The sequence below is a fragment of the Buteo buteo genome, chromosome 9 (genome assembly GCF_964188355.1).
Source record: "Buteo buteo chromosome 9, bButBut1.hap1.1, whole genome shotgun sequence".
NCBI classification, from domain to species: Eukaryota; Metazoa; Chordata; class Aves; order Accipitriformes; family Accipitridae; genus Buteo; species Buteo buteo.
The window spans coordinates 22,338,036-22,352,605 of NC_134179.1; the positions used below are offsets into that span (position 1 = coordinate 22,338,036).

Below are 14,570 nucleotides of genomic sequence, written 5' to 3' on the forward strand. Positions count from 1 at the left end.
TAGAAAACATTTGCCTGTAGCATCCCTGGAAGCAAGGGGGTCAACCAAACATTGGGGATTGTACGCCTGCCTGCTGTTGTCTTGGGCAGCTTCTGGGTGAGAGCTGTAAGATGGGAAGAGATGCAGAGCTATGTGCTGTTCACAGATTCTTCTTTGCCAGGGGTTTGCCAGTAAAGACTGTTTTAAACCTACAGTGATGTATGCTAGATAGGGTGACTTTAAAGTTTTACAGCGCTTGTGAGAGGTCAGACTCCAGCCTAAATTAGAGTCAGCATTTCATAAAATACAATAGATAACAATTGCCTGTACCTGAAAGTACAGGTACTTCAAGTACCCTGAAAACATGAAATTCAAACCTGTTTTTTCCTTTTCCTGGTAGGATTTTGCAAGAGTGTTGCATCATTGCTCTCATGCTCCTTATGGTTTATTTGTTTTTAAAAAAGAGACAGTGTATCTAATTATTTGCTTAATGGAAAATGTACATACAACACCTAAAAGTGATGACGTTGACATTGCAAACAAATGTAAGATACAAATAAGCTAAATATTAGCCTTACAATTAGACAGTTGCTAACTTCATTTTAATTACGTTGTTACTGAAACTATAGAATTCATATAAATATAAAGGCAAGTTCTAATTTTCCTTTTCAAAAATCATCTAGAATCGGGTAAATGAAGTTGTCTTTGAACAAGCAGTATGCCAGAATCTGTCCTCCACAAGTCATCGAAATTACTCCAGATCCTGAAAGAAAATATATGACTGTTTTATGTTAATTTTTATAGCAGAATACAAACATTACAATAAAACTTTAAACAGACATTCTTTTTATCTTCAATTTTTTTTTTATGGCCTGTCTACTCAAACATTTTACCCAAGGCTTTAACCACCTACAAATGCAAAAGCCAGTTTCAGGACAGGGAATTTATTTGCCTGTTCCCCCCTCCGCCATCATTTAGGAATTTACTGCAGCTGTCAATCCTTGTTATCCATCATATAAGAAGAACAGAAGCCAGTCCTTTTCCCTTAACTATTTGTCAAGATAATATATTCTAGTACAAAGCTATGCTTTTAATTTTACAGAAAATGAAACATTCAGAAATGTAGGTTTGCCATTCACTCTAAGGAAATGTGATGACTGGGATTTATCTCATCTATCACAAGTACCTGTGCATAGTGTTTACATAAGTTGCTGCTGAAGGTGCCTGTTTCTTTCCATTGACTATAAAGGGTACCAAGGAAGACTAGTTTGGACAACTGTCTTTTTGACACCTGAATTAACTGAGATAGTTTGATTAGTCAGGTCTTAATCATGTTTTATTTCAAGATTGTGAGCGTGTCTGCTGTTTGTTAACAAGATTAACATAAGCTGAGTAGGTTCTGGTCTTAAAACAGAACATTTTTTAAGGCAAGGCAAATGTGAGCCCAGTGTTACTTGCCTGTGTCATTAAAAGAAGTATAAATGACAAGCATATATTTCTTCTTTAAATGTTGACAATTCTCAAATTACTGAGACAACAGACATTTAATAGAAACAATTCATACTGTAAAACTAATTTTCTACATAGAGTCTAACAATTTAAACTTTAAAGAATGTAATTATACCTAATGCCAGCCACCAGTGTAACATCAGGGGGAATTCAGACATAACTGCAAGGAGAAGAAAAGGAGAAATGTAAATTTTTAAACAGTAAGGATGGGGATATGCAAACATTACAATATATTATCAAAGGTCTCCTTAGTTATGTTTCATAAATTATATACTTTACATTTATTGAAATTGCAAATGCATATTTAGGTCCTGATCATGCAGATACTTGGCCACACTATTAAGCTTAGCCCAGTGAGCGATCCCACTGCAAGGCAAGTGTTAAACCTAATAAGTGTGTGCTAAACAGATCTCTCAGGCTCTCTGCAGAAGAAATGCCTTTTTTATTACTTACCTGTACACGGTTTAGCACAACAGAGACACCGATCCCCTGGTAGAGTGCCTACATATTGCTGCAATCCAAATAATTAAGCTGCCTACCATTTTCGGTTTAACGGGTGATGCAGTGCATGACAGACAGGCTGGGGCTGCGCACTGCAAGTTTGCACTATTGCACAGCATGCTCTGTCCTGTGTCAGGCACTTGCCTCATGCAAGCTGACCCACATCCCCACTGTATGATCAACTACAGGGCCATTATATGACCCAATATTGCTGCCCCTGCCCCCCCCCCCCCCAAAAAAAAAAAGGCTGACAGGGCTGTAGAGGTAGTAAAGTGAGCTGGGAGGCACACTGCATATGCTGGCAGCTCAGAGTCAGCCAGCAGAACTTTGATTGGCCATCTGAATGAAACAGTAACAAATCTGGGGTTATCTGGACATCAAAATGCATCATCTAATATAATAGAAGATATCTTCCTGTATAAATTACACACAAAGCAGTTTTTGTTGTAGTTTTCGTAAACTCCTTGATTTAAATACAACAGTTATTCATAAGGAACAACAGTAGTTTAAATTCTAGGAAATCAAATTTGGTAGATGAGAAATTATGCTTAATTTAAGGTCTCTGGCTTAACTTGCCATAGGAAGTGGGGAATCCCCTTCTGTATAAAGTGCTAAAAGACAAATGGACAAAGCATTGGAAAATGGAAGATGAATTATTATGTAGTAGGGGGGGGAGTCCTAATTGGTCAGTGATATTTTTTCCTATTTCTGAATTCTAGAATAAAAATACTAAGCTCATTGTTACAGGAGAAAAGCATCCCCAAATGGGGTCTGGCAAGGATGGGGTTAAAATGTATTTCCTAATCAGCCACAGCAGCATTCTGCTAAACAGCATGAGAAGAGGGAGTAGGTTACCAGGTGCTGGCAAAAAGTGATGATGAGTCTCATTTACAGCAGCCAGTTCTTCCCTTTTCTTTCCTTCAAGGGGAAAAGTTTCAGGAAAAAAAGATGCTTCGATGGTAAAATGCTTTATTTTCCTCAAGAAGATTTAGTTCAAGTTATCTAACTTAAAAACTTTGAACTGGCTTTGCTGAAGCAAGCCTCAGTTTTACTCTGAACTAGAGCTGAAGTGTTAATGAGTAGATCTTAAAGCGTCAGGACATGGACAACTATTGATTTCTTGTTTTAGAGAAAAACATACCTTCCAGATGCTGAAATTGTATCTAGGCTGGATCTGTTTGATATGAACTGTTAGATTACAAACTAAAACTCTGAATTTTTTATAAGAAAATAGCGTTTTAAAATTCTGCAACAAAACCAGAGTTGTTTTAAATGGCAGGCTTTAAATACATGCAGGAGTCACATGGATGGAGAATAGAGATATGTATTTATTTAGCTTTAAGGAAAAAATAAGTTAGTCCAGTAATACTGTAGATGAATCATAGCTGATTGATCCTTCAACTTGTGATACTATGCATATATTTAGCAGTAAACCTACTTACCGACTGAAGTTATGGTGATATGAATAATAGTAACTGTTACAGCATAATCCCAAACCCATTCTTCCACAACCAAGGCAAACAGCAGACCACAAATGAAGAAAGTTATTTCCAATGATATCACAAGAACTGTAAATGAAAATAGGATATTTACACCAAATATAGTTCTGAAAGGGTTTTTCTCATATTCAAAATGATAGCAATAGGAAGTTAAAATGTCTGAGAAGGTTATGCAAATTTTTTTTACAAGATCAAATATTACACTAACACTTCCATTATAAGTTCATTTCTAATTTTGCCTCAGACGTCTGCAGGTGTTGTATCCTGATTTGCCTATAGACTTTAAAATCTTATATATTTTATGTAAAAACATGAGGATTAACAGGATTATGACCAGTGATGGGATTATTACCAGTTTATATAGCCTAGATGAGAAACGGCATGGAAATTTTACTTAGAGGCCATCCAGACTTTTTGCATATGGTGCCAAATAGATTTGGCTGACATTGACATAGATCAAATTCTTCTCATCCAGAACAGAATTGTATGGTTAAGGGGTTATGTTTGGTAAGAAACTTCATAGCTTTCTCCCTGTTGACATCATTGCATCACATATATATATATGTATGATATGTACCAGAATATATATATATATATAAGAACAATTTAAAGACAAGACATACAAGGGGAGATAGAGCAGAGAGCCTGCAAGGTGAGCAGAGGCCATCCGTCCGTATGGATCTCACGGTACACACAACCAGGAGCCTGGCTTTTCTCAGAGCTGACGGCAAGGCTGCCAGAGCTACCGCCATGCCTGACATTCAGCATCCAGCTCTGTGCTGTGTTAAACCATGAACGGGGATTACCAGCAAAGTGGTGGTAAATAAGTTATGTTGCCAAAGGAGACTATTAAAGTCATCTGATGAGGAAAATTCCTTCTCTCGGAGACAAAAGGGTGCGTTTCCGTCGCCTGGTTCTTTCTCCGGAGCGTGCGGAGCCCCACGGCTGCCACGGGGCGCCAGCCCGTGCCGACCACCGCCCCTGGCGTGGGGTGCAGCTCTGCCGAAGCCGTGGCAGGGCCAAGCCGTGCCCCCACGGGCCGGGAGGCAGGCGGGGAGGCACGGAGCAGCTGCGCTGGGAAGGGCGAGGAACCCCGCGTGGCACTTGATGAGCCGCGTTCTTCGGCAGAGCCACGGAGCGGTGCTTAGCTGCTGACTTGCTATTAAGGGCAACGGGATCGAAAAGAATCTCTTTTAGGGCAAAGTGTGACTTTGTGCTTTGTGGCCACCTGGGACAGCAGGGGGTTGAATGGAAAATGCGTGATGTCTCTTCTAGCTGTAGTCCTGAGTTCCCATATAACAGGCCATAACCGTGCATTTGTAATTCATATCATTTTCCATCTAAATGCATTTTGTTCTTCTTTTTAAGTATGCAAGCATATAAAACTCACATTTTTAATGGAATTATTTATTTTTTTACTCCTCCAGTAACATAATACCTAGGATTACTGTAGCTGAAAGTAGAGAGACCATCGTTATTTTTCATTGTATTTAATGTATACATTTGGCAGCGTTTTGTGCCTTTCACTTTTGTTCTTTTCTTTATAGGGTCAATTAGTTCCTCCTATACTATGGATATTTCACCCAGCAGCTTAAAAAAAATGTAAAAAATAAGAAAAATACTACAGGAAAAACAATGTGTAGTTAGGAAAGTCAGAAATAACACTTCAAAAAATTTAATGTTTGACAATGCATTTTAGTATTTTTAGTTTATGATCTTTCATGATGATAGTATGCCTTTAAATTATGCCAGTAATTTTATAATTTAGAAAGTATGCTTAGTGTAGACAGATGTTCTGTAAACTTTTTTACAAAACTGGGTCACTAATGGTACCTCAGTTCTGAGCTGACTTCCATTTTTATTTTGAGGTTATCTTTTGAAGACATAACTCTGGTTTTAACAGGCATGAGTGAGACTCTTGAGTGAACTAATTCTCATTTGCAACATCATTCAGAGACCTTTGTTCTGTGTTTGTGCCCGTAGACTTTAAACAGATCCTCTTATGTTTTGCTATTCCATGTTATTTCATCAGGTGGACAGAAAGGAGGGTGGAATACTAACCAGTTGCAGGACATAGTCGCTGTCTTTGGCATATAAACATGCTGCCTCAAACTAGCTGATAAAATTTGGGGGGGCGGGGGGAAATCATATGGAGATACAGTAATGACATTAGGGCCCTGAAAAGTAATTCTAATGGAGTATGATTTAATTTTCTTTTCCATTGCTACGGCTGAGATGTTCTTTTTTCATCTGAAATCAGTATTGATACTGTACAAATATCCATGTATTTTTATTACTCTTTTTAACCTGATGAACTAACCAATTTACTTTTGAGCTTTACTTACTTTACTGACACATGATGTGGTTTGCCTTTGTAAAATAGATCACAAATCTGGTAAAATTTCATGTATGCATGTAATTTTTTAGGAATTACCATTTAGGAAAAATAATATATTTCGAGAGCTTCAGACAAAAATGCAGAAATTTGTATCAGGATATATAAAGATATGTTTAGGGATTGAGCTACAGTCAAACCTGAAATTTCCATGCCCACTGTATTCAGGCATTACCAAAGCAAAATTTCCATTAGTTGAATGTGACCTATTATTCAGGTCTAGATCCAATGATTCATAAGAAATTTATTGCAGTATGAAAATTAAATTTAACAACTTTGTGGAGGAACTTTACAGAGAATAAGTAATTGTTCTGCAATGAAATTGAGACATCCTGGCAAAGCAGCACGTTTTCTTCAGATGATGCAAGATCAGAACAACTCAAGGGAAAGCCTAACAATCACTTGAATGATAAGTAGCAATACAGAAATGAGAAGTGCTGGCAAGATGAATAAGCATTTAAATGCAGTGTAGTTAAACTACAGAAATCATTAGTATTGCTGAAACAGCTTTAAAATACTATCCATAAGAAAGATAAGTTTATATCCAGATACAGTCTATTTCCTTGACTGAGAAAAAAAGAGAAGCAAACTTCAGTTACCTAAATAATATGGGTTAATCCATGAGGGACTTGTCTTAAAATCAAAAGGTCCCAAACCATCCAACATTTTAATCCTGTGGAAACAGAATGAATAAATTTAACCAGAGATTTTCAATAATGCCCTAGTGATTATATGACATATTATAGGTGCTTTTAAATGTGATTTCAAATGGAATTCTCTGGGCTTTTACAAGCTCTCTACGTCCCATTTCATGTTGTGGTCTTGCCCTTGCCCACTTTTATTTATGACATTTTGCACGATACATGCTAATCAATAACTTCCTAAGGGAATATAATTTGTCTTTTTTATTGAGTATAAAATATTTCTTTTCCTATTTTCAGTCATCTTTTCTCCTATGTTCATTTATTTACATGGTGCAAGTTGCAGTATGCTAGCATATGAGACTAAAGACAAGGAAATCTTACTTGAATACTGCGAAGCACACAGATAGGACCACATAGTACACAGTGTAGAAAACTACCACGCATATCAACAAGTTCACCAGAACAACCTGCAAAAGGGAAAAATACAGTAAAACCTAATGCCATGTTTACATCAGGTATGTAATTGTTAGAAAATAATTCCGGATTTCTATCAATCATAATGTGGAAAAAAAGTAAATTAGAAAATAAAATATTTAGACAGAATTTTTGCTGTTGCTGACTACATAAAAGTTGCTAAAAGCTCTTCGGTACTTTTCAGCTCCTAATGTGTGGTTATAATACATAGCTCTGGTTTTATTGGATATTATTGTATACCTGCTACTTACTGATTTTATAAGTGTTCAGAAAATGAGGACATTGCTTGGCAGTTATTACACAGGGGACCTTGAGAGTTTAAGATCATACAGATGCTTAAATAAGCCTAGTTTTAAGAAATGCCATCCCCGCAAGTATGTTGAAACTATATGCAAATAGAGTGTCGAAAATTGTAAAGCAGTAACTGTTAAGTTTCCATCCTCTAGAAAATGTCACCCTAGTGCTTACTTCCAAAGATAAAGATGTAGACAGCTTAAATGAGTAATGAGGGCTATCTGTTAAATATTTTTCAATGTTCAATTGTTTGTGAATTTATTCTAAAATTCCAACTCCAAATTGAAAAATTACCCCTAAAAATATGTGTTTCATAAAGCAACCATTATTTTATGATCCAATATTGTGTCTTTAAGAAAAGAGAAACACTATATAGAGAATTATAGAAAGCATGTATATTTGCTAAGATACCTAGGTATCATTATTTTTTTCATTCCATTTCAGTGTCTTCATTTCTAAACTGAGGTGTCAGAAGCAATGCAGCCAGAGAAAAACCGGTGGGTCTTCACCTGATTAAGCTCATAAAATGCCTTGAGATCCTTTCAAGTGAAGTGTGGTTCACATATCTCTGATCATCTAAGTTGGCTTCCTGAATTATGCAGACCTGAGGACTTGAATTAATTCCTACAGGTATAATGTAAAATTATGTTTTGAAGGTTAATATGTCTTGCTAATGCAGAACACTTTAATTTCTGTTTTTCTGTGATGAATTAATGACATTCCAGATGTTTATTTGGCCTTTTTTTTTGTTAAGGGAAACATGGGACATCAGGACTAGAGATCTCTATGCATTGAACTTGAGCATCTGCTTTGGCAATATTGTGTGCTTGCTTAAGAACATGAAACTGAAGATGTTTACTACAGTCAGTAGAGTGGTCAGTAAACTCAGGTTTTCTCCTTTATAGACTCCAGATTGTCTTGCACGTTCTCACTCTAGCTAGTGCTTTATCATGTCATATTTGTCCTTTCCTCTTGCTTAACTTCTTTGTATCTTTCCTTTTTCATTGGCCATTTTTTTAACTCCTGACTCTTTCTCTATAGTCATTTTCTTTGCCTCTCCCCTCTATCCTGCATCTTCTACTCTTTACTTTCCTCTGAAAAAATATAGATAGAAAGTGGTCATGAGAAAGACAGTGACTGTAGGGTATTGCTACCAGTTTCATATTGATTGTCCACCTTTACTATTGTGCTACATGATACTTTACAATGGAAGGATGTGTGGCTACATTTTGCTTTTTGATATTAAAGCATTCCAGTTTCTGTTTTAGGAGTAGACTATTGTATAAATTCTCTGCCCAGGCACAACACACATAATGAGTGAAGACTTTCCTTGCCCTTCCTTCAGTTCGGCTATCAAATATTTGAAACTAGCCATGTGTGTTTACCTGACTCACGTGGTAAGACCTCCATAGATCTGCAAGCCATGATGCATTATGCAATAATGATCTAAGGGGAATGTAATTACTATAGTGATTTCATTAAGTAAATATACATGGACATGGAAATATGGGTCCTAAAAGTGCACATTTTTGTGTGCCCTGCAAGATCCCATGCTGATTTCCCCTCAGGTCAATGGAATTGAGCTGATAGCAAGTGGGTTTGGAAGTTCTGATGTTTTACAGGACTTCTTGTCTATGTTGATCAAAAATAAATTTAAAATTGAAAAATGAAGACTAAGATGATGAAATATTCCAAATGCAGGTATTCATTCAGAAGTAAATCCATGAAAAGTGACCCTGCATAAATGAAGTAGTAAAATATCAGGGACGGGATGCAATTTTTCAGTGCATCAGAATGGCAAGCAGAGACTATGGACTGCATATAGTGAAGCATTATATCAATGCAAGAGAAGCCAGTGTTTATCTCTTTGAATGGTGACACCATATCTACAACAGGAATGGATTTTAGAAAAAATAGGTAACTAATAGAGGAATAGGACTCAATTCTGAAGAAAGGTAAAAACAATCACATGTGTGTAGGTTGGTTACAGGGACTGAGGTAGGGGAAATGATAATTGCATATTCATAACTAAAAGAAGAGGAATTATTTGCAGAACAACTAGGAATAAAGGAATGAAACCAAAAAACAAATATATAAGATACTGCAAAGTTTCAAAAATCATTTGCATTTTGCAAAGTTTGAAAGATACTTGCTCTTTTTATTTATTTGCTTTTATTCAAGAACTTTTATGAAAGCTGGTTATTGAGTGCCATTATCATTGCTGTGGATTTTGAGGATAAAATTGGATAACGTTCTTGACAAGTGATTCAAAATTAATAAAGAAAAAAAAAGAAAATAAAAAGTATAGAATATTTTTTTAAGTCACCATTTTAAAATAAAACTCAGTTGGCAGGTGAGATTGCAGTGAAAAATGTAAAACATAAACCAGCTCTAAAGTGTGATTTCCATTTTGATTTAGTTTGTTACATGCTGGTAAAAGAAGCCCTTATTCAAGGAGGCAGTGACTCTGAAGATAGGCAGTAGATGAGCTCTAGTTCATACTAGCTCGTTTTTATGAGCTTCTCCTGCAATATTGTGACACAAAACAAGCCCTTAAGGATTTGGGGTTTAAGGTGGGAGAATATGAATAGAAATAAGGAAGAAGTATTACCTCTAAACACAGCACTGGGAAGTCAACGTGGCATCCAGTCTGGTGCCAGCAATTCTTGAAGTAAGTTAAGAAATTAAGAAGGTGCAGAGAAGAGCCTCAAAAGGGAGATGATGGCTAGAAATGTTGGGGGTTTTTTTCTCATTAGAACTACAGCCCTAAAGAGGTCAATCTGTTTAGCTCTGGGGGCTGATTTGATTATGATGGATAAGTACCTTCGCAGGCAGAAAATACCAGGTACTTAAGGGCTCTTTAATCTATCAGAAAAGCCACAAGAAGTAAACAGCTACAAGTTATAGCTAGACAAATTCGAAAGGTACATGAAGGACATTTTTAACTGTAAAGGCAATTAGCCAGTGGAACAAACTGCCTTTGGAAATAAGAGATCCTTCAAAGCAAAATAAGATGCCTTTCTGGATGAAACTTCACTCAAACGTCTCTAACATTCACTTCTGGCCTTAGTTCTTTGAATGGTTGTGTGGTAGATATTTACAGAACCATCCAACATTGACAGAGTGTGGATACTGTGAATTTAGCAAACTACTTATTCTTATATTGCTAAATATTGTAAAGTGCTAAATATTGAATACTGCATCTATCTCCCACAGGGAGAGAGAGCAGGGAGCTTTAGTTTCTAGTACAATAGGAGAGAAATCCATCATGCCTATACAAACTGATATTTGCCAATAAGTAAATGTCCAGGACAGTCTTACTCTTTTCTTCTTTCCCTACATGAAAGCAAAGCCAAGCAAAAACTGAGAACGATTAATCTCTTCAACCAGGTTGGTCTGAGGGCTAAATACAGCTTTCCCATTTCCACTGTCTTTAGTCTTATTCTAAATGAAAATTGGCCAGATAACCCATCTGATCCCTTCTTTTCCACAGTGTACACCATCGTCACCATAATGTTAATCGACTACAATGTCATGTGCAAGTTTGACAGACATGCTACCTCCTACCCCCCAAAAGTATCTCTAAGCATTGGAAGTTTAATCTTTGGCACTTTTTTTGGTGGGAATCCTTTTCATTCCATTGCTCTGAGCAGATGCACATTTCCTCTAATTCTCCTTTATCCGCTGCTCCTCCTCTAGCAACTGCCTCCTTGAAGCCTTATCTGCTCCAGATGTAGATTCGTACTGTAATAAAAGTAGTGAGACAGGACTGAAGTGAAAATCACAGAGCTGAAGGATGGCTGTGAGCTGTTGACCTGTTGACCTCTAATTACAGTAGGTGAATTCCTAGCCTCTCTTGAAGTCAGCAACAAACTTTCATTGGTGTCAAAGGCCCAGGATTTTTCTCTTTATACCCAAAATATTCTTAGTCCTTGTAGTGATGTATTAGGTATAGCATGCTTTGCTCAGTCAAGTAAGCTAAGGGAATGCATGCAACATGAAAATGAAAACCCTTTGAAAATTTTCCAGTTGTATCACATTCTACTTCATTCTTTTATTTAGCATTGCCACTGAAATTTAAACACATATTTTTTAAATCTCAGAATACTTTTTTTTTCAAACTATTTTTCCCTTTCTAAATTCTCAGGTATTTCAAAGCAAAAAAACGCAAGTTAAAAACCAAAGGGTCATTTATTATATGTTAAAACAACCTAAAGAAAGAATCATAGGAAATCACTGGTGTCATCAAATGTAGGATTTTATTAGACACTTCCAAGAATTATATCTGGTAAATGGAACTACATCACATATTTTGAAATCGTTTTTACAAGATGTATTTTGCAGTACTTACTACCAGCACTCTAGTATAAAGTGTCCTTTTAATTTGTTCTTTAGGGAGAGAACATTGAAGAACACTCTGTAAGAATGAAAGCAATAGCTCTTTTAAGCCCCGCAGTAGCTGTCTAATTCTCTAAATACTATCTGGTGACATACAACACTAAACAAACTCAATTCCCTTTACCTTGGTTTCAGCAGTTTTGACCTTGAGAGCCATGGACACATGATGAGTGAAAGGAAGTGCTGTTGCTATATTCCGTATGCCAACATCAGCAGGAAGAAGCAGCTGGTTTTCACCCCAAAAAACATTCTTATAGGTGAGCATAGGACAGAGTGAGGCGAGTTGATTGGATTAAACTGAATTGAGACAGAAACCATCTGTGAGCAGACTGTAAGCTGCTGAAGAGCAAAGGCAAAATCCTACTAGCTCATTTAATGCTTGTCCTTTTGTAGCTACAGTCAGCCAAAGCATATCTATAATATAACTTGGCTATTTAGAGACAACATTATTAGTATTATTTTCTACCTTCTATTTGCTTTTTTCAGCGTTCACTTGATCACAGTTCTTTGGGGTTATTATACCTTCCTACTTTTAATTATTTTTTGCAATTTTTAACATTAATTCTATTGACTATAGATGTGGAGTAGTATATTCTTCACAATGTTCTTTGCTAATATTGTTCTTCTGACTATCACTTTATTACATCAAGTATAATTCACATTAAATCAGGTATAATTAGGTTAAGAAAAGCCAGACTTATGACACTTCTTTTCCCGAACCATATTTTGTTCCTTCAGTAAAATGAAATTTAGTGTGCTTTAGAGCAGATCCAACTTTTACTGAGCAGCTCCATAATGGATTCAGATTTGACTTTTTACAGACACATTATGATTCAGTATGCTGCGTTATTTGGAAAAAGGAGAACATACAAGGGAACACTTCTGAAACTGAACCAAGAACAAACTTTTTTTTTTTTTTTTTTGCTGTCACTAACATAATACGTGCAAGTTTCATTAGGGTTTAATCATACAAAATAAACGGTATCCACTTTAAAATATAGTCTGCACTCAGCAAACAAGAGCTTTTGCTCATGCATTCAATAGGTCCAGATTGTGAATAGTCAGGGAAGTTACTGGTAGTATTGTGTGAAATTTCTTCCTGTACAAAATGTTAGCACAAAAACCTGTACATCAGTAAAGTCCTATTTCGAGGGCTGAAGTGATGCCCAAAGAAATAGACTGAAACAAAATTAAAAAACTAAATTAATTTTCTTAAACATTTGCAATAGTCACAAGTAGCAAATTAATGAAGAAATATTTGCTTTAGTAATTAAAAATTATTTGAAAATGAACAAAAGATTTCATTCAAAGAGCATCCTATCTACCTCAAAGTATCATCTGAAAACAGCCATGACCTGAAATTAGTTCGCATAAACTTTTGCAGTAACTCTAAGCAGCAAGATAATTGAAAAAGTAATGGATTGCATTAATCTAAGACCATTATCAAACATAACAAGAGTTTACATTCACTGACTTACTTCTTCACAAAGAGTCAATTTAACCAGACAAAGACTGAGGATAGAACCAAAGTCGCCAAGTTTGACCGAAATGTAATGGAAGCCATAGGCATGGATTTGTGGGGGAGACTAAGAGGTTCCTCCCATTCCTATCGCACGGTTGAAAACTAAATACTCTAAGAGAAAGGATAATATTTCTGTTGTATCCTTGCTTCAAGACTGGAAGCACCTGAATTGTGGTGACCCAGTGAACAGGAGCAAATCCAAATTGGAAGCGGCAGAAACTGTGTGTGACCCAAAACACTGACTAAATCACTCAATAGTGAATATTAACAGACGAGATGTTGTGTTGCTGTTAGCAAAATGCCAAGACAATGGAATAATCACCTTTTGTATTTCTTATTTTCTTCAAATTCTTTTTTACTGGGTCAGCTATAGGAAATAAGACAACCCCTATTCAGCAGAGGGAGACAGAAGCCAGGTTTTAATAGAGGCTAAAATGAATTATCTATTTTGGTTTCAACAAGCCCCACTCTTAAATACAGGCTATTTTCTGAAGCATTATCCTCCAGATTTTTATTAAGACTATGAGGAAAAATAGTACTCCATTACTTTTGAACCCCTGGAGTTTGTGCTGGTTTGCCTTACGGAAACACCCAGGAAACAGTTACTTTGGTAGGATATCAATACCTTACTCTCACATGTTTGGGAATAGTTAATAAATACTGTTATTTGGCATTTGGCTGTACCCATGTACTTTCATTGTAGTGATATGTAATGGACAAGATTTAAGAGACAGTGACAAAACCATAACTGCAGACCACTGCAGAATGGAGAATAACTGAAGACACCTTTTGAAAGTGAAATTAAGGATGCTTCTGTAGGGCAGTATCTCTTTTTAAGAAACTCATAATGGCACTTAATAGTACCCAGGCAATACTCAGTTCCTATCTGCTACCTGGGCCAAAAGAAAAAGTCAATTTGTAATAATGAACTGTGAGAAATTTTTTATAAAAGCTTCCTGCTAAGTTTGCTGCCTAAGCTTCTTACTGATGGGTTCTTTTTAGAATGTTCCCATTTAAGCCCACAATTTATGATGCTGTCAAATAGCATTGCAAAAATAATTAACAACAATTTGAAGAACTATCTTATACAGCAATATTACACGAATATCTCTCATGGAAGTTAAGAAGTGATTTGTGTTGTAGCACTGTGCCTTAAGTAGCAGAGCTAGACCCAGAATCGCATTTCTTAGGTAATTCCAACCCTCCCCCAAAAGTTTTAAAGTCAGGGAAATTCCTAAAACCCAAGGTATGTCAATTCATTATCTTGGAATCTTTAAGAAAATGCAAAGATCAACCAAATGGATGCTGAGTTGTGTGGTGAGAAATTTTTAACTGAAGGGTGATGACATCAAAAC

At 36.3% G+C, this 14,570-nt stretch overlaps 1 protein-coding gene across 2 annotated transcripts; it reads right to left on the reverse strand.

Moving 5' to 3' along the window:
* Positions 1-647: 647 nt before the first annotated feature.
* On the reverse strand, positions 648-11,958 carry TMEM244 (transmembrane protein 244). Of its 2 annotated transcripts, none has more exons than XM_075036788.1 (6): positions 11,818-11,958; positions 6,909-6,994; positions 6,483-6,556; positions 3,432-3,557; positions 1,604-1,648; positions 648-760 (listed from the first exon to the last, which is right to left on the reverse strand). In XM_075036788.1, exons 1-6 carry the CDS (start codon positions 11,956-11,958, stop codon positions 648-650), a joined length of 585 nt encoding a protein of 194 aa, XP_074892889.1. The 2 variants fall into 2 exon arrangements, with proteins under 2 accessions (XP_074892889.1, XP_074892890.1); XM_075036789.1 differs by having other exon boundaries at positions 648-742; positions 11,818-11,850.
* Positions 11,959-14,570: the final 2,612 nt, after the last annotated feature.